This window comes from Pan troglodytes, chromosome 3, assembly GCF_028858775.2.
Source record: "Pan troglodytes isolate AG18354 chromosome 3, NHGRI_mPanTro3-v2.0_pri, whole genome shotgun sequence".
In the NCBI taxonomy this organism is placed as follows: Eukaryota; Metazoa; Chordata; class Mammalia; order Primates; family Hominidae; genus Pan; species Pan troglodytes.
In genome coordinates, this window is record NC_072401.2 from 77,768,994 (window position 1) to 77,793,312 (window position 24,319).

General features: G+C 40.0%; 1 protein-coding gene across 11 annotated transcripts in view; it reads right to left on the reverse strand.

Annotated features, from left to right (window-relative positions):
* Positions 1 to 380: 380 nt before the first annotated feature.
* The window catches only part of SPATA18 (spermatogenesis associated 18), a 45,425-nt gene continuing 21,486 nt past the window's right edge, over positions 381 to 24,319 (reverse strand). For 5 of the 11 annotated variants that reach the window (XM_517297.6, XM_024356158.3, XM_003310378.5 and 2 more), the window contains 7 exons: positions 20,010 to 20,271; positions 18,108 to 18,266; positions 17,082 to 17,257; positions 14,512 to 14,635; positions 12,023 to 12,106; positions 870 to 915; positions 381 to 562 (listed from right to left, as the gene is read on the reverse strand). In XM_517297.6, the coding sequence (XP_517297.5) occupies positions 555 to 562; positions 870 to 915; positions 12,023 to 12,106; positions 14,512 to 14,635; positions 17,082 to 17,257; positions 18,108 to 18,266; positions 20,010 to 20,271 (859 nt within the window). In that variant the 3' untranslated portion in view covers positions 381 to 554. Of the gene's footprint in view, positions 563 to 869; positions 916 to 12,022; positions 12,107 to 14,461; positions 14,636 to 16,719; positions 16,773 to 17,081; positions 17,258 to 18,107; positions 18,267 to 20,009; positions 20,272 to 24,319 lie in introns of all 11 variants that reach the window. The other 6 variants (XR_010156611.1, XR_010156609.1, XR_010156612.1 and 3 more) reach the window with 3 other exon arrangements.

Sequence of the window (24,319 nt, forward strand, 5' to 3'; positions counted from 1 at the left end):
TAAATTATCTTCTACACTTAGCCTTAAGTCACTGCTACTAACATGAGCTCCCCAACCTGAGATTAGGGCTGTCTTCCAAACCTTAAAAGGAAATTAAAACACCTAATATTGGTTTTGAGCTAAAGCTGATACCAACAATTATATTTACGATCCATCTGCAAACTAAAATGATTCATCTTTTCTTTTAGCCTCAGCATGTTAAATGCTTTCCACTTCAGTTCACATAGTTCCCATAAAAGAGCCTAGTGTTTTGAGATGGAAATCTTGAACCTTTGTAACGGACTTTGCTTTGAATGAATATGATCCTAAATGCCTATACAATCATTTTTATGAAATTAATGGAATTAGTATCTATAAAATAAAATAGAATGCAATATATCTAAAGTTACAAATGCGCCAAGCCAAAACATTTAACTCTCTGTGTGGGGTGATACACAGAATTGCCTTTTGACATTATCTTAAGTGAGGTCTGAGGCAGACACAGAAGACAGATGGCGGCACTGGAGAAAGCAGCTGTTTCCACGCACTGGGTCAAAGGAGCAGGTCTGGTGCTTTTAAAATCCTAGGGAGAAAAATAGACAGTTCATTATTATGGTCACTTTCTTCGATTTTCTTTTGGAAGCACCTAAATGAAAGAGGCGGTTAATCTAGGTTTATGGCAATGAAGCCTCTTGGTTGGAAGCTCCTTCTACATGACCCATGGGACCTGCCTGGGTACCATCAGCCAGAGGCCCAGACATGAAAGGTGTGAGGAGTAAGAAAAAGATGCTCTCTAGGAAGCAAAGCATTCATTTTGCTGCTCAGTGCTAAGTACTAGAAGGAGTATTAAAAAGCAGAAAATTTGATCCATCTGAACTAATCCCACTTACTTGGCAATCCACATCTTATTGGAGAAGGACTCCGACTTCGAGACATCTGGAAAATATAAAAGAATAATGTGAATTACACAGTAGACGGAGCTCAAAGGATGAATTCTTTTGACATATTTTTGTCCCTAAAACCAACCAAATAGCTTGCTCTGAGGCACTTTAGCACTATGATTTTTCACCTAAGGTTGACTATTGTGATTCTTTTTAGACTTCTGAAGTATTGGTTTAAATTATATTATTAGTTAAAAGCTGGGTTCAGTAGCCTAAGAGCAGCCATACTGAATTCAGTGCTTTCCAGAAAATAAAAATATTTATTAAAACTCACAAATTAAAGCTAAAATGATGATATAATCTCTGGGAGATCCTTTATAAAAATTATAAGTCATAAACTCTGCTCTATTAAGAAGGGTCACCAGGCAACCAGAAAATCTTCATCTTTCAAATCTCACCTTTACTTTCACTAAGTAGAAGGTACTGCACTGGAACCACAAGTCAGTGACATAGCCGGTCAGGCGTAACTGGCTACAAGCATCATCCTTGCTCTGAGCTTTCAAACACTCTAGATAAATAGATGCTGATAAAGATTGAATCCATTCTGGATGAATCAAGACCCCCACATAGGCAAAAATAAACCCGACTAACCAAAAATATTTGTATTTTATTTTGCAGGTATACCCAGTTTTGTTGTGGCAAGAGGATGATGGAAACAGACAGAAAGTTAACTGCAGTGATACCTTTGAGATTAGATTTTATTCTCATCTAAAGTTTAAATTAATGTGTTCTTTCTGAGCACAACATGAGAAAGAAAGAGAAGGTATAGGGGATTCTCACAGAGGACATTGCCCATGAATAAGCCTTTTGATGGGAGTCCGGAGTTACAATTTGCCATGGCTGTTGCACAATAACTGTCTAACAGTATTTTCTTCTTATATGCCATTTCCTCTCAGAAAGAGGAATTCTGGTTCTCTCAGTATCATGCTCCCAATGTTTCCTTTTTATTTACCAGTCTACTAAGTGCACTATTGTTTTGCTTTTACTTACCATAAATACTTATTCATGAAAAAAGATAATGATGCTATATGAAAATCTCTAAGAGCAAAAGGATTGTGCCAGATGCATGACTTTTCCATTTCCCTATCATTTTTTAGGTCATTTTCTTCACCTGAATATTCCTTCCCAATTTCCTAGCCCATTGAAATTCCACCCATTCTAAAACACCAAATTAAATACTACCACCCCATTGAATGCCTTCCTCATGACCAAATCTGGGAGGAATCTCTATCTCATCTGATGACTCTAGCCCTTTCTGCTTCTTTTATTGACTATCATATTGTATCATATTATAGATGTATTGGTTTGTTGACTGTATCACATTCAGCTAATCTGTTTAAATCATAATAATCTTTCTCTTTCCTATATTTTATTTTTCTTTTTAAGTTTAGGGGTACATCTGCAGGTTTGTTATATTGGTAAAACCTTGTCATGGGGGATTTCTGGACAGATTTTCATCACCTGGTTATTAAGCCTAGTACCAATTAGTTATTTTTCCCGATCCTCTCCCTCCTCCCACCATCCACTCTCTGGTGGTCCCCAGTGTCTGCTGTTCCCTCTTTGTGTCCATGTGTTCTCATCATTTAGTTCCAACTTATAAGTGAGAAAGGTATTTGGTTTTCTGTTCCTGTGTTAGTTTGCTAAAGATAATGACCTTCAGCTCCATCCATGTTCCTGCAAAGGACATGGTCTCGTGATCTTCCTATATTAAGACCTATTCAGAGAAGATAACATGTTTTTGTCATTTTTCTGTCCCTCCCAAATCTAGCATCCATCAGATCCAGAAAGAATGTATGATAAGGAGCATGCAGGAGTCACAATAGATGCTCATTAAAGTCAGTAAGGGGGAGTAGATTTAAGATGGCCGAATAGAAACAGCACTGGTCTGCAGTCCCCAGCGAGATCAATGCAGAAGGCAAGTGATTTCTGCATTTCCAACTGAGGAACCCAGTTCATCTCATTGGAACTGGTTGGACAGAGGGTGTAGCCCATGGAGGGCAAGCCAATGTATGGTGGGGCATCACCTCACCTGGGAAGTGCAAAGGGCCAGAGAATGTTCCCCCCTACCCAAGGGAAGCCGTGAGGGTCTGAGCCTGAGGAACTCTGGCACAGATGCTGCGCTTGTCCCACGGTCTTTGCAACCCGCAAACCAGGAGATTCCCTCCAGTGACTACCTCACCAGGGCCCTGGGTTTCAAGCACAAAACTGGGCGGCCAATTGGGCAGACACCAAACTAGCTGCAGGGGCTTTTTTTTTTTTTTTTTTCCCCATATCCCAGTGGCGCCTGGAACACCAGCAAAACAGAACCATTCACTTCCCTGGAAAGGGGGCGATGAACCCAGGCAGCCAAGAGGTCTGGCTCAGCGGGTCCCATCCCCACGGAGCCCAGGAAACTAAGATCCACTGGCTTGAAATTCTCACTGCCAGCACAGCAGCAATCTGAGATCTACCTGGGATGGTCAAGCTTGGTCGGGGAGGGGTGTCCACCATTGCTGAGGCTTGAGTAGGCGGTTTTACAGCCACAGTGTAAACAAAGCTGCTAGGAAGTTCAAATTGGGTGGAGCACACTGCAGCTCAGCAAGGCTGCTGTGGCCAGACTGGCAGATTGCTCCTCTTTGGACAGGGCATCTCTGTAAAAAAGGCAGCAGCCCCAGTCAGGGGCTTATAGCAGACTTAAACGTCCCAGCCTGATGGCTCTGAAGAGAGCAGCAAACCTCCCAGCCCAGCATTCGAGCTCTGCTAAGGGTCAGTCTACCTTCTCAAGTGGATCCCTGACTCCTGTGTATACTGACTGGGAGACACCTCCCAACTGGGGCCAACAGACACCTCATACAGGAGCGCTCTGGCTGGCATCTGGCAGGTGCCCCTCTGGGTCAAAGCTTCCAGAGGAAAGAACAGGCAGCAATCTTTGCTGCTCTGCAGCCTCCACTGGTGATACCCAGGCAAACAGGGTTGGGAGTGGACTTTCAGTAAACTCCAGCAGGCTGACAGCAGAGGGGCCTGACTGTTAAAAGGAAAAGAAACAAACAGAAAGGATTAGCATGTCCACTCAAAGACCCCATCCAAAGGTCACCAACATCAAAGACCAAAGGTAGATAATTCCACAAAGATGGGGAAAAACCAGCACAAAAAGGCTGAAAATTCCAAAAACCAGAACACCTTTCCTCCTCCAAAGGATCACAACTCATAGCCAGCAAGGGAACAAAACTGGATGGAGAATGAGTTTGATGAACTGACAGAAGTAGGCTTCAGAACGTGGGTAATAACAAACAACTCCAAGCTAAAGGAGTATGTTCTAACCCAATGCAAGGAAGCTAAGAACCTTGAAAAAAGGTTAGTCGAATTGCTAACTAGAATAACCAATGTAGAGAAGAACATAAATGACCTGATGGGGCTGAACACAGCACAAGAACTTCGTGAGGAATACACAAGTATCAATAGCCAAATAGATCAAGCAGAAGAAAGGATATCAGTGATTGAAGATTAACTTAATGAAATAAAGAGAGAAGACAAGATTAGAGAAAAAAGAATAAAAAGGAACAAACAAAGCCTCCAAGAAATATGGGATTATGTTAAAAGACCAAATCTACATTTGACTGAAAATGTACTTGAAAGTGATGGGGAGAATGGAACCAAGTTGGAAAACACTCTTCAGGTTATTATCCAGGAGATATTCCCCAACCAAGCAAGACAGGCCAAGATCCAAATTCAGGAAATACAGAGAACTCCACAAAGATGCTCTTCAAGAAGAGCAACCCCAAGACACATAATCGTCAGATTCACCAAGGGTGAAATGAAAGAAAAAATGCTAAGGGCAGCCAAAGAGAAAGGTTGGGTTAACCACAAAGGGAAGCTCATCATACTAACAGTGAATCTGTCTGCAGAAAACCTACAAGCCAGAAGAGAGTGAGGGCCAATATTCAACGTTCATTAAAGAAAAGACTTTTTAACCCAGAATTTCATATCCAGCCAAACTAAGCTTCATAAGCAAAGGAGAAATAAAATCCTTTACAGACAAGCAAATGCTGAGGGATTTTGCCATAACCAGACCTGCCTTACAAGAGCTCCTGAAAGAAGCACTAAACATGAAAAGGAAAAACCGGTACCAGCCACTGCAAAAACAAACCAAAATGTAAAGGCCATTGACACTATGAAGGAACTGCATTAACTAATGGGCAAAACAATCAGCTAGCATCATAATGACAGGATCAAATTCACACATAACAATATTAACCTTAAATGTAAATGGACTAAATGCCCCAATTAAAAGACACAGACTGGCAAACTGGATAAAGAGTCAAGACCCATCAGTGTGCTATATTCAGGAGACTGATCTCACGTGCAAAGACACACATAGGCTCAAAATAAAGGGATGGAAGAATATTTACCAAGCAAATGGAAAGCAAAAAAAAGCAGGGGTTGCAATCCTAATGTCTGATAAAACAGACGTTAAACCAACAAAGATCAAAAGAGGCAAAGAAGGGCATTACATAATGGTTAAGGGAACAATGCAGCAAGAACTAACCATCCTAAATATATATGCACCCAATACAGAAGCACCCAGATTCATAAAGCAAATTCTTAGAGACCTACAAAGAGACTTATACTCCCACACAATAATAGTGAGAGACTTTAACACCCCACTGTCAATATTAGACAGATCAATGAGACAGAAAATGAACAAGGATATTCAGGACTTGAACTCAGCTCTAGACCAAGTGGACCTAATAGACCTCTACAAAACTCTCCACCCCAAATCAACAGAATATACATTCTTCTCAGCACCAGATAGCACTTATTCTAAAATTGACCACATAATTGGAAGTAAAACACTCTTCAGCAAATGCAAAAGTATGGAAATAATAACAAACAGTCTCTCAGATCACAGAGCAATCAAATTAGAACTCAGGTCTAAGAAACTCACTCAAAAGCACACAAATACATAGAAACTGAACAACCTGCTCCTGAATGACTACTGGGTAAATAATGAGGCCATACTGCCCAAGGTAATTTACAGATTCAATGCCATCCCCATCAAGCTACCAATGACTTTCTTCACAGAATTGGAAAAAACTACTTTAAAGTTCATACGGAACCAAAAAAGAGCCCACATTGCCAAGTCAATCCTAAGCCAAAAGAACAAAGCTGGAGGAATCACACTACCTGACTTCAAACTATACTACAAGGCTACAGTAACCAAAACAGCATGGTACTGGTACCAAAACAGAGATATAGATCAATGGAACAGAACAGAACCCTCAGAAATAACGCCGCATACCTACAACTATCTGATCTTTGACAAACCTGAGAAAAACAAGCAATGGGGAAAGGATTCCCTATTTAATAAATGGTGCTGGGAAAACTGGCTAGCCATATGTAGAAAGCTGAAACTGGATCCCTTCCTTACACCTTATACAAAAATCAATTCAAGATGGATTAAAGATTTAAACGTTAGACCTAAAACCATAAAAACCCTAGAAGAAAACCTAGGCATTACCATTTAGGACATAGGCATGGGCAAGGACTTCATGTCTAAAACACCAAAAGCAATGGCAACAAAAGACAAAATTGACAAATGGGATCTAATTAAACTAAAGAGCTTCTGCACAGCAAAAGAAACTACCATCAGAGTGAACAGGCAACCTACAAAATGGGAGAAAATTTTTGCAACCTACTCATCTGACAAAGGGCTAATATCCAGAATCTACAGTGAACTCAAAAAAATTTACAAGAAAAAAACAAACAACCCCATCAAAAAGTGGGCGAAGGACATGAACAGACACTTCTCAAAAGAAGACATTTATGCAGCCAAAAAACACATGAAAAAATGCTCATCATCACTGGCCATCAGAGAAATGCAAATCAAAACCACAATGAGATACCATCTCACACCAGTTAGAATGGCAATCATTAAAAAGTCAGGAAACAACAGGTGCTGGAGAGGATGTGGAAAAAATAGGAACACTTTTACACTGTAAACTAGTTCAACCATTGTGGAAGTCAGTGTGGCGATTCCTCAGGGATCTAGAACTAGAATTACCATTTGAACCAGCCATCCCATTACTGAGTATATACCCAAATGACTATAAATCATGCTGCTATAAAGACACATGCACACGTATGTTTATTACGGCATTATTCACAATAGCAAAGACTTGGAACCAACCCAAATGTCCAACAATGATAGATTGGATTAAGAATATGTGGCACATATACACCATGGAATACTATGCAGCCATAAAAAATGATGAGTTCATGTCCTTTCTAGGGACATGGATGAAATTGGAAATCATCATTCTCAGTAAACTATCGCAAGATCAAAAAACCAAACACCACATATTCTCACTCATAGGTGGGAACTGAACAATGAGATCACATGGACACAGGAAGGGGAATATCACACTCTGGGGACTGTGGTGGGGTGGGGGGAGGGGGGAGGGATAGCATTGGGAGATATACCTAATGCTAGATGACGAGTTAGTGGGTGCAGCGCACCAGCATGGCACATGTATACATATGTAACTAACCTGCACAATGTGCACATGTACCCTAAAACTTAAAGTATAATAATAAAAAAAAAAGATGTTCTTTGAAACCAAGGAGAACGAAGACAACTTACCAGAATCTGTGGGACACATTTAAAGCAGTGTTTAGAGATAAATTTATAGCATTAAATACCCACAAGACAAAGCAGGAAAGATCTAAAATTGACACCCAAACATCACAGTTAAAAGAACTAGAGAAGCAACAGCAAACAAATTCAAAAGCTAGCAGAAGGCATGAAATAACTAAGATCAAAGTAGAACTGAAGGAGATAGAGACATTAAAAACACTTCAAAAAATCAATGAATCCAGGAGCTGGTTTTTTTAAAAAAAATCTACAAAATAGAAATACTGCTAGCCAGACTAATAAGGAAGAAAAGAGAGAATAATCAAATAGACACAATAAAAAATGATAAGAGGGGTATCATCACTGATCCCACAGAAATACAAACTACCATCAGAGAATACTATAAACACCTCTTCACAAATAAACTAGAAAATCTAGAAGAAATGGATAAATTCCTGGACACATACACCCTCCCAAGTCTAAGCCAGGAAGAAGTCGAATCCCTGAATAGACCAATAACAAGTTCTGAAACTGAGGCAGTAATTAATAGCCTACCAACCAAAAAAAGTCCAGGACCAGACGGATTCACAGCTGAATTCTACCAGAGGTACAAAGAGGAAATGGTACCATTCATTCTGAAACTATTCCAAACAATAGAAAAATAGGGAATCCTCCCTAACTCATTTTAAGAGGTCAGCATCATCCTGACACCAAAACCTGGCAGAGACACAACAAAAAAAGAAAATTTCAGGCCAATATCCCTGATGAACATCAATGCAAAAATCCTCAATAAAATACTGGCAAACCGAATCCAGCAGCACATCAAAAAGCTTATCCACTATGAACAAGTTGGCTTCATTCCTGGAATGCAAGGCTGGTTCAATATATGCAAATCAATAAACGTAATCCATCACATAAACAGAACCAATGACAAAAACCACATGATTATCTTAATAGATGCAGAAAAATTCAATAAATTCAATAAAATTCAACACCCCTTCATGCTAAAAAACTCTCAATAAACTAAGTATCAATGGAACATATCTCAAAATAATAAGAGCTATTTATGACAAATCCACAGCCAATATCATACTTGCTGAATGGTAAAAACTGGAAGCATTCCTTTTGAAAACCGGCACACGACAAGGATGCCTTCTCTCACCACTCCTATTCAACATAGTGTTGGAAGTTCTGGCCAGGGCAATCAGGCAAGAGAAAAAAATAACGGGGATTCAAATAGGAAGAGAGGAAGTCAAATTGTCTCTGTTTGCAGATGACATGATTGTATATTTAGAAAACCCCATCGTCTCAGCCCAAAACCTCCTTAAGCTGATAAGCAACTTCAGCAAAGTCTCAGGATACAAAATCAACATGCAAAAATCACAAACAATCCTATACACCAATAACAGACAAACAGAGAGCCAAATCATGAGTGAACTCACATTCACAATTGCTACTAAGAGAAGAAAATACCTAGGAATACAACTTACAAGAGATGTGAAGGACCCCTTCAAGGAGAACGACAAACCACTGCTCAAGGAAATCAGAGAAGACACAAATAAATGGAAACACATTCCATGTTCATGGATAGGAAGAGTTAATATCATGAAAATGGCCATACTGTCCAAAGTAATTTATAGATTCAATGCTATCTCCATCAAGCTACCACTGACTTTCTTCACAGAATTGGAAAAAACCACTTTAAATTTCATATGGAACCAAAAAAGAGCCCTCCTAGCCAAGACAATCCTGGGCAAGAAGAACAAAGCTAGAGGCATCACGCTACCTGACTTCAAACTATACTACAAGGCTAGAGTAAGCAAAACAGCATGGTACTTGTACAAAAACAGATATATAGACCAATGGAACAGAACGGAGGCCTCAGAAATAAAACCATACAGCTACAACCATCTGATCTTTGACAAACCTGACAAAAACAAGCAATGGGGAAAAAAGATTTCCTATTTAATAAATGGTGTTGCGAAAACTGGCTAGCCATATGCAGAAAACTGAAACTGGACCCCTTCCTTACACCTTTTACAAAAATCAACTCAAGATGGACCAAAGACTTAAATGTAAGACCTAGGACCATAAAAATCCTAGAAGAAAACCTGGACGATACCATTCAGGACATAGGCATGGGCAAGGACTTCATGCCTAAAACACCAAAAGCAATGGTAACAAAAGCCAAAATTGACAAATGGGATCTAATAAACTAAAGAGCTTTTGCACAGCAAAAGAAACTGTCATTAGAATGAACAGGCAACCTACAGAATGGGAGAAAATATTTGCAGTCTCTACATCTGACAAAGGGCTAATATCCACAATCTACAAAGAACTTAAACAAATTTACAAGAAAAAAACAAACAACCCCATCAAAAAGTGGGCAAAGGATATGAACAGACGCTTCTCCAAAGAAGACATTTATGCAGCCAACAGACATATGAAAAAAATGCTCATCATCAATGGTCATTAGAGAAATGCACATCAAAACCACAATGAGATACCATCTCACACCAGTTAGAACGGCAATTATTAAAAAGTCAGGAAACAACACATCCTGGAGAGGTTGTGGAAAAATAGGAATGCTTTTACACTGTTGGTGGGAGTGTAAATTAGTTCAACCATTGTGGAAGAGAGTGTGGTGATTCTCAAGGATCTAGAACTGGAAATACCATTTGACCCAGCAATGCCATTACTGGGCATATACCCAAATGATTATAAATCATTCTACGATAAAGACACATGCAGACATATGCTTATTGCAGCACTACTCACAAAAGCAAAGACTTGAAACCAACCCAAATGCCCATCAATGATAGAATGGATTAAGAAAATGTGGCACATATACACCATGGAATACTATGCAGCCATAAAAAAGGATGAATTTATGTCCTTTGCAGGGACATTGATGAAGCTGGAAGCCATCATTCTCAGCAAACTATCACAAGATCAGAAAACCAAACACCACATGTTCTCACTCATAAGTGGGAGTTGAACAATGATAACACATGGACACAGGGAGGGGAACATCACACACTGGGGCCTGTCGGGGGTTGGGGGTGAGGGTCTAGGAGAGGGATAACATTAGGGGAAATACCTAATGTAGGCGACTGGTTGATGGGTGCATCAAACCACCAGGGCACGTGTATACCTATGTAACAAAACTGCATGTTCTGCACATGTAACCCAGAACTTAAAGTATAAAATAAAAAAGAAAAAAGTCAGTAAGGAAGCTGGGTTTCATCAACTGCAGGGGTTTTTGGTTTTGTTTTTGTTTTGCTGAGGAAGTTTTGCAACTTTAGGGCTACAGCTGCACGCTAGAGACAATTTCAGAAAAGTGTGTAGGGTTGCCGGATGTGATTCTCCTTCTCTACCACTCTCTCTAAACAAGGTTGGACAAATATTTAAATAATTATTATTTGGAGGAACAGCACATTGTTAGCCTATTTGGTGTCCACATGTCTTGGTCTAGCCCTGTATTCAAAAGGCACTGATTAAATATGTGTTGAAAAAATGAATAGTGGTGAATCATAATTTTTTTAATGTTTTGGGGAGTTTTGTTTTGTTTTGTTTAAGACAGGGTCTCACTCTCTCACCCAGGCTAGAGTGCAGTGTGGTACAATCACGGCTAACTGCAGCCTCGACCTCCCTGGGCTCAGGTGATCCTCCCAGCTCAGCCTCCTAAGTAGCTGGGACTACAGGCACATGCCACCATGCCTGGCTAATTTGGGGGGGGAATTTTTTGTTATACCCAGCTAATTTTGGGGAGGATTTTTGTTTTGTTTTATAGGGACAATGTTTCCCCATGTTGCCATAGCTGGTCTCATACTCCTGGGCTCAAGCAATACTCCCACCTCAGCCTCTGAAAGTGCTAGAGTTACAGGTGTCAGCCACCCTACCCAGCCCATAATAATGTTTTTAGGGATGTTATCTTCATAGTTTTCATGATGTTTTTGCTGTTATTTTTTTCTTTAACAGAAGTATTAGCAATCTTTCCAAAAACTAATACACACACAAAAACCTTATTTTTTCTAATTTGAAGTTGAGGACACATTAATACCTGCAATGCCCTTTATAAGGTATTGAAATCCAGACCATTTGAGTAATTTCTCTAAACTCATACACAAATTTCTAGAGGAACCAGGGACTTGTGCCAAGATCAGTTGACTATGGTATCCCATTCACTCTTCAGTCCACTATCTGATCTCTAATAGCCCATTTCATCCAAGATAAAAATAAAACTATGAAATACATAAAATCTACTATTCCTTGAACTAAGAAAGAAAGATAAAACTCTACTCCTTTCTAGAATAATAAATTATTTAGCCCACAGTAGTATAAAAATCAATTTGGAGCTAGCCTTATTGCAACAGGTTCTCTTTCCACCTGTAGACTTATAATCACCTCTTTTGTACTGCTGAAGCAAAAAAAAAAAAAAAAAGCCAACCATAGATGAATTTTGTGTAAAAATGATTAGATAGATATGTACCGTGTTTAAACCAATTTGGCTACGTGGGCAAATGGGACTTAAACTCCTGCTTCGACAACGACTTAGAGATCGCACCGAATTCCACTTAAAAAAGAGAGAGAAAGAGAGAGACATAATCAGGAGTTTGTGAAAACTGTCATGGCTCAAAACAACATGCATATCCCACAGAATAAGAGTTTTACTTATGTGATTACACTTGCCCATTACTGATCATCTGCACAAGCTACACTCCTTTCACCTCCTATAGCTGCCCAATATTTGGCAGTAACTTCAGGTACTTTTTAAATATAATCCCATTACAATGAACCTTGGGATATTCTGGTGTTTGATGCCAGTAGAATGTTTTTATGAGTAAGCTATTGGAAATTACACAGGAGTTTGTTAGTGCTGGAGAATGTAAGCTCCATGTGGGTAGAGATTTGTATCTGTTTTATTTATTGCTAAATCTCTAGCACATAAATACAGTGTTTGGGTCATAAATAACTATTGAATAAATAAATATCATTGGATGAATGAATAAAACACCACTACTGCCTATCTGCTTTCTAACTAAATGAATAAGAAGAAAGCTATATTCACTAAAATGAGATTTTACTGGTAAAATCCTTGAAATTTCCCTACTTCAACCCCTTTCTTTTCCAAGTTCTTTCTTTTAGGAAGAACTTCCTATTATTTTGTTTTAGGGTTTAAGCTTGGACAAATGTTCCTCATATGCTTGATTGGAGAGAAGAAGGAAGTTAAAAGGCAATGGCTATTTGATGTAAAACATAAGAATAATGGGTATTTCTTCTCCCTCCTTTCCAAACTGTGCAACAGATAAGATCTTCTTAACAGAGTGTGACTGCTGTAGGAGCAAGAAGTATGTTTTATTGTAGAACATGTGTAGCTGTTGGATCAATAAAACCCAATTTCTATTTCTATGGACTCAATATATATATATATTTTTGACAGGATCTCAGGCCGGGTGTGGTGGTTCATGCCTGTAATCGCAGCACTTTGGGATGCTGAGGTGGGTGGATCATGAGGTCAGGAGTTTGAGACCAGCCTGACCAACATGGTGAAACCCCGTCTCTACTAAAAATATGAAAATTAGCTGGGCATGGTGGCATGCACCTGTAATCCCAGCTACTTAGGAGGCTGAGGCAGGAGAATCGCTTGAACCTGGGAGGCGGAGGTTGCAGTGAGCTGAGATCGTACCACTGCACTCCAGCTGGGCGACAGAACGAGACTCCATCTCAAAAAAAAAAAAAAAAAAAAAAAAGACAGGATCTTACTCTGTCATCCAGGCTGGAGTGCAGTGGCACAATTATGGCTCACACAGCCTCAACCTCTCCAGCTCAAGCAATCCTCCCTCCTCAGCCTCCCAAGTAGCTGGTACTACAGGTATGCACCACGATGCCCAGCTAATTTGTTTATTTTTTGTAGAGATGAGGTCTCACTATGTTGCCCAGGCTCATCTCAAACTCCTCAAACAACCCTCCTGCCTTGGCTTCCCAAAGTGCTAGGATTACAGGTGTGGGCCACCATGCCCAGCTAAGGGCTCAACATTTATGGAACAAAATATTTTAAGATAGTATTCACTGTAATGGGATTTTTAAGCTACAAAACCCCTTTTCTTCAGTTCTTTCAAAATAAAATATTCCCCTTCTCCACTGTATATGTGAAAGCTGCCATAAAGCACTTCCCCTATTCTTCAGTTCAAGGAGAACAGGAACAGAGATCAGCCAGCTGTGGGCATCATCCTGGACTAAGGGGCTTCATTTAACTCCTTCTAGGAAAGGCAGGGGTAAAAACTACATAACATAAACTATGCAGAATATCCAAGCACTACCAGTTCCATCACCCAATCCCCAGTACAACACGTACACACCCACATGCTCACATACGGTACCTAAGACTCCATTTTAAAGGCTGTTCAAGTATTTAACATTCTGTAGGTTCAAAACATTCTATAACCAATGGATATAGGAAGCGACCTTCCCAAACTGATTGGTTCCTCTCTCCCACCTCCTCTGCCTTCTTTGTCTCCATCCCTCCCCTCCATACATATCATACCAAGGAGAGAAAAACAGGGCACATTGGCAGTTTCCCAAAACAGAGAATTGTCAGTAAAAATTTGGCAAATCGTTTCCTGAGAGTTAATTGATTTTAAGTGCTTAGGATTATGGAAATCCTCCTACAAGATAACTTCAAAGGGCTTTGTTTTTAAAATATCATAATAATTCTAAGATGGAGGAGGTAAATATGACTGATTCCATCTTCTAAATAAAGCAAGAAGTAAAGAAATTACTGCCAGGAAATTATGCAGAATTATGGAAGAATCAAAGAAAAGAATCAGTTCTTCTTGAGATCATCTCCGACCTCTCCTTTGTATGAAATCTTATCAACTCTTTATAAACATCTTTTATAGAATCTCTGGGTTTATAAATGTTCTCGAACTTGTGAATCAAACACTTGGGATGAATTGTCACTATGCAAGGCCACCGTACAAAAGCCCCTCTCCTGGTGACAGCTTCTCCCTTCATAATGACACAGTCATTCTCCATGAGAGCAGGCCACACGTGATAGAGGACTAAGGGAGCAGTGAAATCCGAGTCGTAGCTGCGGCGGTATCTGTTTTCAATATACAAAAAAAGAAAGAGAAGTTAAGCAATTATGGAGCATATCTAGGGGAAAACATCAGTGTGAATTCTCATTTTGTATTATGCTCAGATCTGAGTAAATATAGGTCAAATTCTGTTATTTAAGAATGTTTGTGGCCTCTCAGAATAGGAACTAATGATAACTGGGACCCAGCACGGATACGCTAAGACCAAATCGTGTCAAACTAATTGTATTCCTTCTCTTCTCAGGATTACAAGAGTTGCAATTCAGGGGAATTCTAAAGACATAGACTAGCATCTGAAGTCCCATCAGGCTTCCCATAGAATTTTTCATGCTGTCTTTGTGGACAAAATAAAAGAAATACAGGAGGATGATTAACTTAAGTAGGTGGATTGGAAACTAATTAAATGATCATATCCAAAGAGGGGTAATTAATGGATCGACAGAAACCTGAAGGAAGATGCTGAGGGCTCTCTCTCAATCCCATGATAAGTCATCATGTTTATGAATGAGTTGTATGAAATATAGAAAACATGCTCAAAGATGCAGGTGGTTAGGAAAAAAAAAGATGACATTGATTAAAAACAGCTCAACAGGCTGGAACAATAAGCTGAACTTAAGATAAAATAAAATGTGAATAAATATGAGGTCCTATAATTGAGCCTAAAAAGCATTTTCACAAATAGAGGAGATATATGGTTTAGTCACAGTACAAGAAAAATACAGCAGGTTTCAGTTGTACTCAAAATGAATAAACACTGTTAGAAGGCTAAAAAAGAAAGAAAAACTACCGTAAGTTAGCTGAATTAATGGAGAATAAGAATAAAAAGGGTGTTAGTCCCTCTAGGCCGGTCAGTTCGCTTTCTTTAAAAGGTGCACAGATCAAGAACAAGACAATGAATCTATTTGTCAAGAAGTCCCAAATCTACTTCATATGAAGAAACCCTGAAGCCCTGAGGCCAGAAGGAGGAGGGTTTGAGTAATTGCTTTCAAATGTACAAAAGGCTGCCAGGGTGAAAAAGGGTTAGCCTTGTTCTGTGAAGTTCTAGAAGTAGAACTAAATCCAATCATTGTTAGAAAATCCAATTCCAGCTGCACAGATGTCCAGGCACACAGGCCAGAGAATGCCCTAGAAGCTGCACATTCCCTCTGGTTAAAGGCATGTCAGCAAGAGGCCCTACAGAAGTCTTTGACATGTGCAGATTCCATAAACTAAAACGGTGAATGGTTCTGAATGGCACTCTCCATCCTCTAAAGGAGAAAGGAATAAAGGGAGACAAATGAAGATAATGTGCTCTGTGGAACCAAAAAGACCCAACTGCAGTGTAATGTCCTAGTATCAGCTCTTCCATGAGTTGATCCATGTTGGAGAAACTAGAAGCAAGACAATGGCAAGAAAATATGACATGCTATAAGGCAATTGGAAAGTTCATTATTGTTGTGATTTGCATAAGTGAAAGAAAGTGAAAGATTCTGAGTGGTACTATCCATCCTCCCTCATCAACAAGCTTTCAGGAATGCTGGGCATAACTTTACAACCTGAACAAAAACCCAGAGTGAATATTTCCTGGGCACCCACTTCATGCTGGGCAGCATCCTAAGTGCCTTGTCTGAATTATCTCAACTAACCTTCTACGACCCTAGGAAGTAGGCATTATTATTTCCACCATTGGATAGAGAAGAAACTAAGAAATAGAAAAATTAAGTGGCATGCCTAACATTATACAGCTAATAGGTGATGAAGCTGAAATTTGAACCTAAGCAGCTTGAGGCCAGAGCCTGTGTTCTTAACCACTAGCTTGATTTCTTCCCAGATAATCTCCAGCTATACCCTGTGATCTCAAGAAATCACAATACAATGTTTTAAATTAGTTTAATGTATTTTAATTTATAAGGGGAATATTTATCCTGTAAAAGTTGGTAGCAATCTATTGGTCCTAGACAAAAGAGTCAAGAGCATTAATTTTCAAACATTAGTGTGCACAAGGAACACCTGGGTGCTTGTTAAATTGCAGATTCCTGAGCCCTGTCTTAGACCTACTGCATAAAATGTCAGAAAATGTAATCCAGGAATGTGTATTTTTAACAAGTACCTTGAGTAATTCTGATGCAGGTGATCCACACATCATACTTTGAGAAGCCTGGCCTGAGTAATGCAATAAAAACCAATAGAAAGTAATGCACATTTGTATTTATAGAGCATCTTTAAAAAAGTGTTCTAGATAGGCTCCAAGTCCTCATTAGTTCTCTCCCAAAGACCAATATGTTCAATGGAAAATAACTCTAGGAGTGGGTCCTGCCCTGGAGTACAGAGAAGTATATGGTAGGGCCTGAAAATCAGGTAGTGTCTGTTAATTTCCCCACCCAGAGTTCTTTTCCCTAAATTGTTTTCAGGAAACAGACAAGACAATGTATTCATGATAAATCCCTTAGCTTCTGCTCCTGTGTCTCTTACTTGCAATCATTAAAAACTTCTCCATCTGCCCCATATGCAATATCTAGGGGTGGTTCTAAGGCCTGCATTGCAAAGGCAATGCAACATATCTCCTGGATGAAGTCACTGAGAAGGCAAAAGTCAACGACAGGAGGGAATGAAATCTTGGGATTGACATTCATGGCTCGGATCACATCCTGAAAAACAAAAGATGGCATCACTTTGTTACCAGCCTGTGACAAAAACACTCTGACATCCTAAGAATATTAGGACTGATGGGAGGTGGGAAAAGAGAATGTGAGCCAAAACAAGTTAAAGCAGAAAAACAGTGAATGTGCTAAAAGGAGAAAGATGTTGCCACCCATTCACAGGGAAGAAGGAAAGAGGACACAGACTAGAAATGACACAGTAAAAGCCAAGAGAGTCCTAAAAAAGCAAGGAAAAAAACCTTCTGTGGCTTTTATTTATCATATCCTTATTTTTCTATTCTGGGCAAGGGTATGATGTGCCAACACAGAACTCTGAATTGTTCATAATCCATAACAATCATTATTAATAGTTTGCTTTTATTGAGTGTTAACTATGTGCCATGTCTTGTGCTAAGCAAATTGCCTACTTTCTTTCATTTAATGCTCTCAATGACTCTATGGAGTAATGAACATTGTTACTCCCACTTAAGGATTAGAAAACTAAAGCATACAGAGATTAAGTAAATGTGTAAGATCACACAGCTAGTAAGTGTCAGAGTCAGGAAGCAAATCCATACTTACTTTTCCCAAAATCCTTGCTCTTAAGAACTATGATATTCCATCTCCTGATCATAACAGCCTATCTAAAGAAACTCAGACAATTTTTCCCTATAATATGTTTAAGGAAGAAACAGTCAATAATGGCAGGTGCTACCAAGTAAATTGAATGCTGTTCCTTTCTTCTTTTTCATTACATAGAATTAATACTAAATACTGGATGGATTTCTGAGTTATTAGTACTCAATATAAACTGCAGCAGCAGCAGCAAACCAGTCCTAATAAAAGACTCAACACTTACATTGACACTGCTTTGAGAATCATATAGATCAAGATGACAAATGACATAATCCAAGACAGCATTCTCAAAGTCATTCGACCCCACGTAAGATGGTGTCAACGATTTTCTCACACGGATCTTGAAGTGTCTGAATGCCATTTTTGCTACATGGAAAGCCTCCTGCACATAAAAATGCAGCAAATTTATTTGGTGAAAAGAGGTAGGTGAAGAGATCCAAAACAAGGAATTAGAAAGAATCCGAGCTTCAACATCATATTGGTCTTCTGATAACTAAACACAGTTGATCAAAAACATTTTTAGTCTGGAAGAAAATACATCTCTAACTTTGAAAAGTACATAAACATATAATAATCCATGCTCACTAACATCAAGACAGTTATTCTAGACTATTATTCTAGAAATTCTGAGTGCAGGAAGCAGGACAGTGCAGAAATTGAAGGAAATAAATCCCCTGCTATAAGCCCATAGCAATATCACATTACTGGTCAAGAAATAAGAGAAAATTATCAGTCTAGTGTTTATGTTATAAACACATATCCAGACTCAGACATGTGTCCTGGCATATGTTAATTCAACAAATATTTATTAAATGCTTATGGTGTGGTAAGCATTGGGAAAACTCCGTTATGCAAGGAAGATGTGGTCTGTACATTGACAGAGCTTTAACTAACTCAGTAAGTGGTTCTTAATTATATAAACCAGGGGATGGCAAACGTTTTTCAATAAGGAGCCAGACAGCAAATATTGTATGCATGTTGAGCTACATACAGTTTCTGTCTTTTTTTTTTACAACCCTTTAAAAATCTAAAAACATTCTTACATTCTTAGCTTTCAGACAGTAGTATTTCTCTTAGAAATATGAGCCAGGTCCAGATATGGTCCATAGATCATGGTTTGCTAACCCTGATTTAAATGAATAAATACAGGATAAAGTTCAGTATTTCTGGTAATTCTGCTCTCATACCAATGTTTTCTTTTGTTTCTTAATATTTAACAATTCTCCTCATGAACTCTCAGTATCTTAGCATGACACTAACCCATAGAACAAACATATTTGTTTTGGAAATTAAGGATACATATGTGCACTTTTAAAATTTGCCATACTCAAATAGCTGATATGTAAGCAGTTTTAATAACTACTCTTAATTAAACAAACAGAAGCATTAATACAATCACAGCCTTCTCATTTGTTTAAGAACTAAAGTAAACCAAATGACAGCCATTAGCAATAATATATCCACTGTGTGTGCATATGCTCATATTAGACAAAAGGTACAGTGCAAATCTACTTTGTATAAACCCATTTGAGATAGTCCTGCGTTTACGGATACTTCTTAAACAAATGCCTGGTCAATATAACTAACTAAATAAATAAATATTATATAACTATTCATATATATATGAATAGTTATCGATTGTGAAGATGATTCATCCCTCAAATATTTGTAATGAAAGGGAAGGAAGGAAGGAAGGAGAGAGAGGAAGGAAACAGTGGAGGAAGAAGGGAGAAAGGAAGGAAAGAAGGAGGAAGAGATGGAGAGAGGGAGGGAAAGAGAACGGAAGGGAGGGAGGGAAGGAAGGAGAGAGGGAGAGAGACGGGAAGAAACAGGGAGGGAGGGAAGGAAGGAGAGAGGGAGAGAGACGGGAAGAAACAAAGAGGAAGGAAAGAAAGGAGGGAGGGAGGGAGGGATGGAGGGAACAGGGAAGGAAGGAAGGAAATAGGAAAGGAGGAAGAAAGGGAAGGAGGAAGAAAGAGAAGGAAGGAGACAGTTGGGGAGACTGGAATCTCCCCCACTTCAGTGACCTCAGGATCCACTAGTCTTTGTAAGTTGTTCCATTCACGTTACAGAACTTGTCTCCCGGCTGCCCTAAGGAGCCGGGAGTCCCGCAGGCGTCACATACCACTGTGGCGATGTAGATGATCCGCTGAACGGTCTCAGCCTTGTCGATGCAGCGCCGCAGCAGGCACTGCGCGTCCAGGCGGGCCTGGGAATAGGAATCTCTGAACCGGGACAAGAGGGCAGCCTTGCGCGCCACATTGGACAGCCTGGAGCGGTTTGGGGACGGGCTCCTGACCTTGACAGCGGTGGAGGGGCTGGCAGATCTGCTGCGGCTGCAGCTACGGCTGCGAGGGGCAGGGCTGGGAGACCGGCTCCTGGAGGACCTGTTGGTGAGCGAGAATCAGCCAGGGAAATCCTCTGATTTGCTTCTTAAGTAAAGCAAAGATCATCTGGTGGCCAATGAATCCGACCATCCGGAGGCAAAACTCCTTATCTGAGGAATTCAGAAGTGATTAGACTTCCCTATTATCTGACTCCAGCATCTGGTACCAGACTTCTGTCCCAAAAATTTATAAGCAACTAGAATTTCTATACATCTCCAGAATGCATGCGTTCTTAAAAATCAGTCCAATTTTGACCCATAAACGCTCAAAAAGCAGCATATACTTTTCTTTTGTAATCCCTAATACATCAAATTGGCCTATTAATGGAACTTTGCATCACAATATTATTTTACAAGTAGATGCATTTTACCAGACCCTCAAAAAGGATATGTTCTGGTCTTTTTGTCTTTATCCCATATGTTCAGGTCTTTTTGGCTTTATCCCAAAACTCAAAATTACATAAAAATTTTCATGTATCCTTCCAAGAAACTTCCTCCCTCCTCAAGTCTGGTGTCTTAGATGACCCTTTTGCCTATCACACTGTCCTCAGCCTGCTCCTGCTTTACCTACACTCTCCCCATCTGCTCCATCCCCTAATCAAACATCTCCATGTCCAGATACTTTATCCCTGTCAGATACTCACACAGGAGTTACATATACCACTAGTACAGAGTCCTCGGAAAATCCCAAAATGTTTTGCCTCTCTGTGAGGTAGCTAATGGAGATTTAGGAGCAATCCAAGTTCATGTCCCTTTTCCAATGTCTGATTTTTCACAAATTTAATCCAAGTTTGGGTTCATTTAGCCTGGATCCCTCTAAGTTCATTCAAGAATTTTAGGCTTCAGCTATTGCCTTTGATTGAATCTAGCAAGATATATTTGCGGTATTAACTTCTTGCTGTTCCCATGAAGAAAGGTCACGCATATGGTCAAGCTTGGGCAGATGAAGCTCGTGTTCATAATCCTAACAATGATAAAGCCGGGGCAGAAGCTGTCCCTGACCCAGAACCCAATTGGCAATACCGGGCCGCTGATGCCGGCCCAAAGAGAGGCAGGGGCAGATGACATTATATGATCTCTTTTTTGTTGGAAGAAATGAAAAAGGCAGTAATAAAACCTGTTAATTTTTCTAAATTACAAGAAATCACTCAGGAGCCATCTGAGAGCCTCATCCTTTTCCAGGCTACACTGGTGGAGGACGTGCATAAATACACAAGTTTTGACCCCCAAATCCCTAACAGCCTATCAATTCTGGCCATACATTTTATAAGTCAGACTTCCCCAGACATCAGACAAAAACTCCAAAAATTAGAGCATGGCCCACAAACTCCCTTTCTTACTTTATTAAATGTAGGCTTTAAGATTTTCAATAATCATGAGGAAATATCCAAAACAAAAACAGTTCCATTGGAGGAGGAAAAATGCCAGCACCACACTAATTACATGGAGACAGCATTGGCACATTCTTTTTCATTAGCCAAGGCTCGTCCCCATAACACTAACAGAACACGGGCCTGTCATCACTGCAGAAATCCAGGACACTAGAGAAGAAAATGTCCAAAACCTCCAGGTTACAAGCCACCCCTAGGACCCTGTTCTCATTGCAAACAAGAGCATCATCAGAAAAATGAGTGCCCCTCCCTCCCTTGTGACAGAGGGGCACTTCTTTCTCCTAAGCCATCACAGCCACAACCTCACCAACATACCTGACAAGGGGGTTCTGCAGAACAAGGACAAGGGGAAGGACACGCACCTCTAACTTTATTCCTCGATTATAACCAAGCCTCTCAAAGTCATCCTCTAGATGACTGCTGGGGCCTTGAGTCCTTCCAGCCCCCTGTCTTTTCCTTTTCTATGGATGAGCCTTGGGTAAATCTAATTGCGGCTGAGGAAGTCTTCTTATCACACCTTCCTACCCCAACCATTTCTCTCCATGCTGGTAAAATGGGAAATATCTCCACCTTCGTGTAATCTTAGTACTCCCCCCACCATTCATACTTATAATATCATTGGAACTTCTTTAATTTGTAATGTTACTTTAGGATGTACACCCTGTTATAATGGTACTCCTGTGGGTAACATTAACCCATTTGAGGCCTTAGGCTCTTACAACAAAACTCTGAATCTGTCTAATCACTGCCCATTTTTAAGCCTTTCAAACAAACCAGTATAGTAAGGCCTCCAGTATACACCACCCCTTGCACTCCTAATACCACTCATGTATGTTACTAGAATGATATAACCAATGTCGGAAAAAACCATCATGCCACTTATATCCTATCCATTGCACATATGCTTCCCTGGTTTTGAACACCACCGCTGCGCCCCCCACTCACCCAACCAGTTGGGACATTACCATGACTTTTCCTCTCATATGGGGCCTCTCAAAAACTGTCATGAGGCCCCTTTCCTTTGTTTCCAACATTTTAATCAAACCAATCAACACCATATTACCTGGCTGCCACTCCTGGGCTCTTATGGCTTTGTGGCACTGCTAAAAATTATTTAAACTCCTTTCAAGCTTTGGCTTTATTCTATCTTCATAATTCTCTTCATTATGATGTTTGTACTCCGGGTACAATAGCTCCCACCCCAATCACTGTCCTGAACATAATTTCCAATCTAGAATCCCATTCTAGAAGAAAAAGGACCCTAGGATTTATTGTGGCCAGAGTTGTGGGAACTATCGCAACTCTTGCCCGTTGGGGAGGTTTTACTTACCATGAAATCACTACGGGAACTTAACCACCTCCCTTGAAATACTGGCAAATACTGGCCTTAGCAAATACTGGTGCAAGTCTATCGTTGCTAGAAAAGTCTTTAGGCTCACTAGCAGGAATGGTTTTTGAAATAGATGAGCTCTAGATTATCTCCTAGCTGAACAAGTTGCTATCATCAGTAAAACCTGTTGATCTACATTAATGTGTCTGGAAAAGTGGAAACTCATGTCCAAGAAATTTTCAAACAAGCCAAATGGCTAAACACACTCTCCCAAAGTAACGAAAACTGGGCCAGAACCTTTACTGACTGGTTTCCAAAAATCCCTTGGCTCAATCATAGCTCACTGCAGCTTCAAACACCTGGGCTAAAGAGTTCCTCCTGCCTCAGCCTCCAGAGGATCTAGGACCACAGGCAAACCCAGCTAATTTATTCATTTTTTTAACTTTTTTTAGAGATGAGTTCTTGCCATGTTGCTCAGGCTTGTCTAGAACTCCTGGGCTCAAGCAATCTTCCCCACCACAACCTCCCACGTAGCTGGAATTCCCAGTTTTCACATACATAACTTTTGCCCTATTTTAGGGTGGAGGTGGGGATTGGAAGGTCAGATGAGCAAATACATGTGGAAGTACTGGGTATATTGTAAACTACTGTATCAGTAAAAAGTTATATTGCCCTCAAGTACGAAGTAAATTATCAGACTAGCTAGCCTGAAGTAAACGGGTCTCCATAAAGGGAGGTTTTACAGACGAAACTACCTGGCAAAAGGTACTGCAAAACTGAGTACAACAGTCAGGGAGGTTGGGTTGGGTAAGGCAAGACTTACTTATGGTGTTTTCCAATTCCCATGGTGTATATACTACCACCATGTCAAACAGGCACAGAATAGGTTCTTGGAAGCCAATACAAGTTGACACAAACACAACACTGACAGAATGATTCCCCAAAATTAAAGACTGTGGTGACATTTAGAGAATGGGAATGGGGGCTCTCATAGCCTGGAGCAAAACACATTAGGGGCTTGAGGGGGGTTGTTAAAAAGAATAAGGGAAATGCAGAGACTCCAGAGAAACACCTACTTTGTCCTTACTTAACACTGTCTGGATGACCTGTCTTAAAATCTGTCCATAAGTAGAAAGGGATTTCACAAGAACACTTCACCTACACATGCCATCAAAGTCAGATATAAAAGGGAAATACCCTGCAGTGAAATGGACAGTATCCCTGGAGAGAGGACTCCCAGGCCTCAGAGAAAATGACCCCTCATATTACAGAACATTTTTTCCATGAGGGTACCACCTCTTGCACCATAGGCCTGCACAAATCTGGTT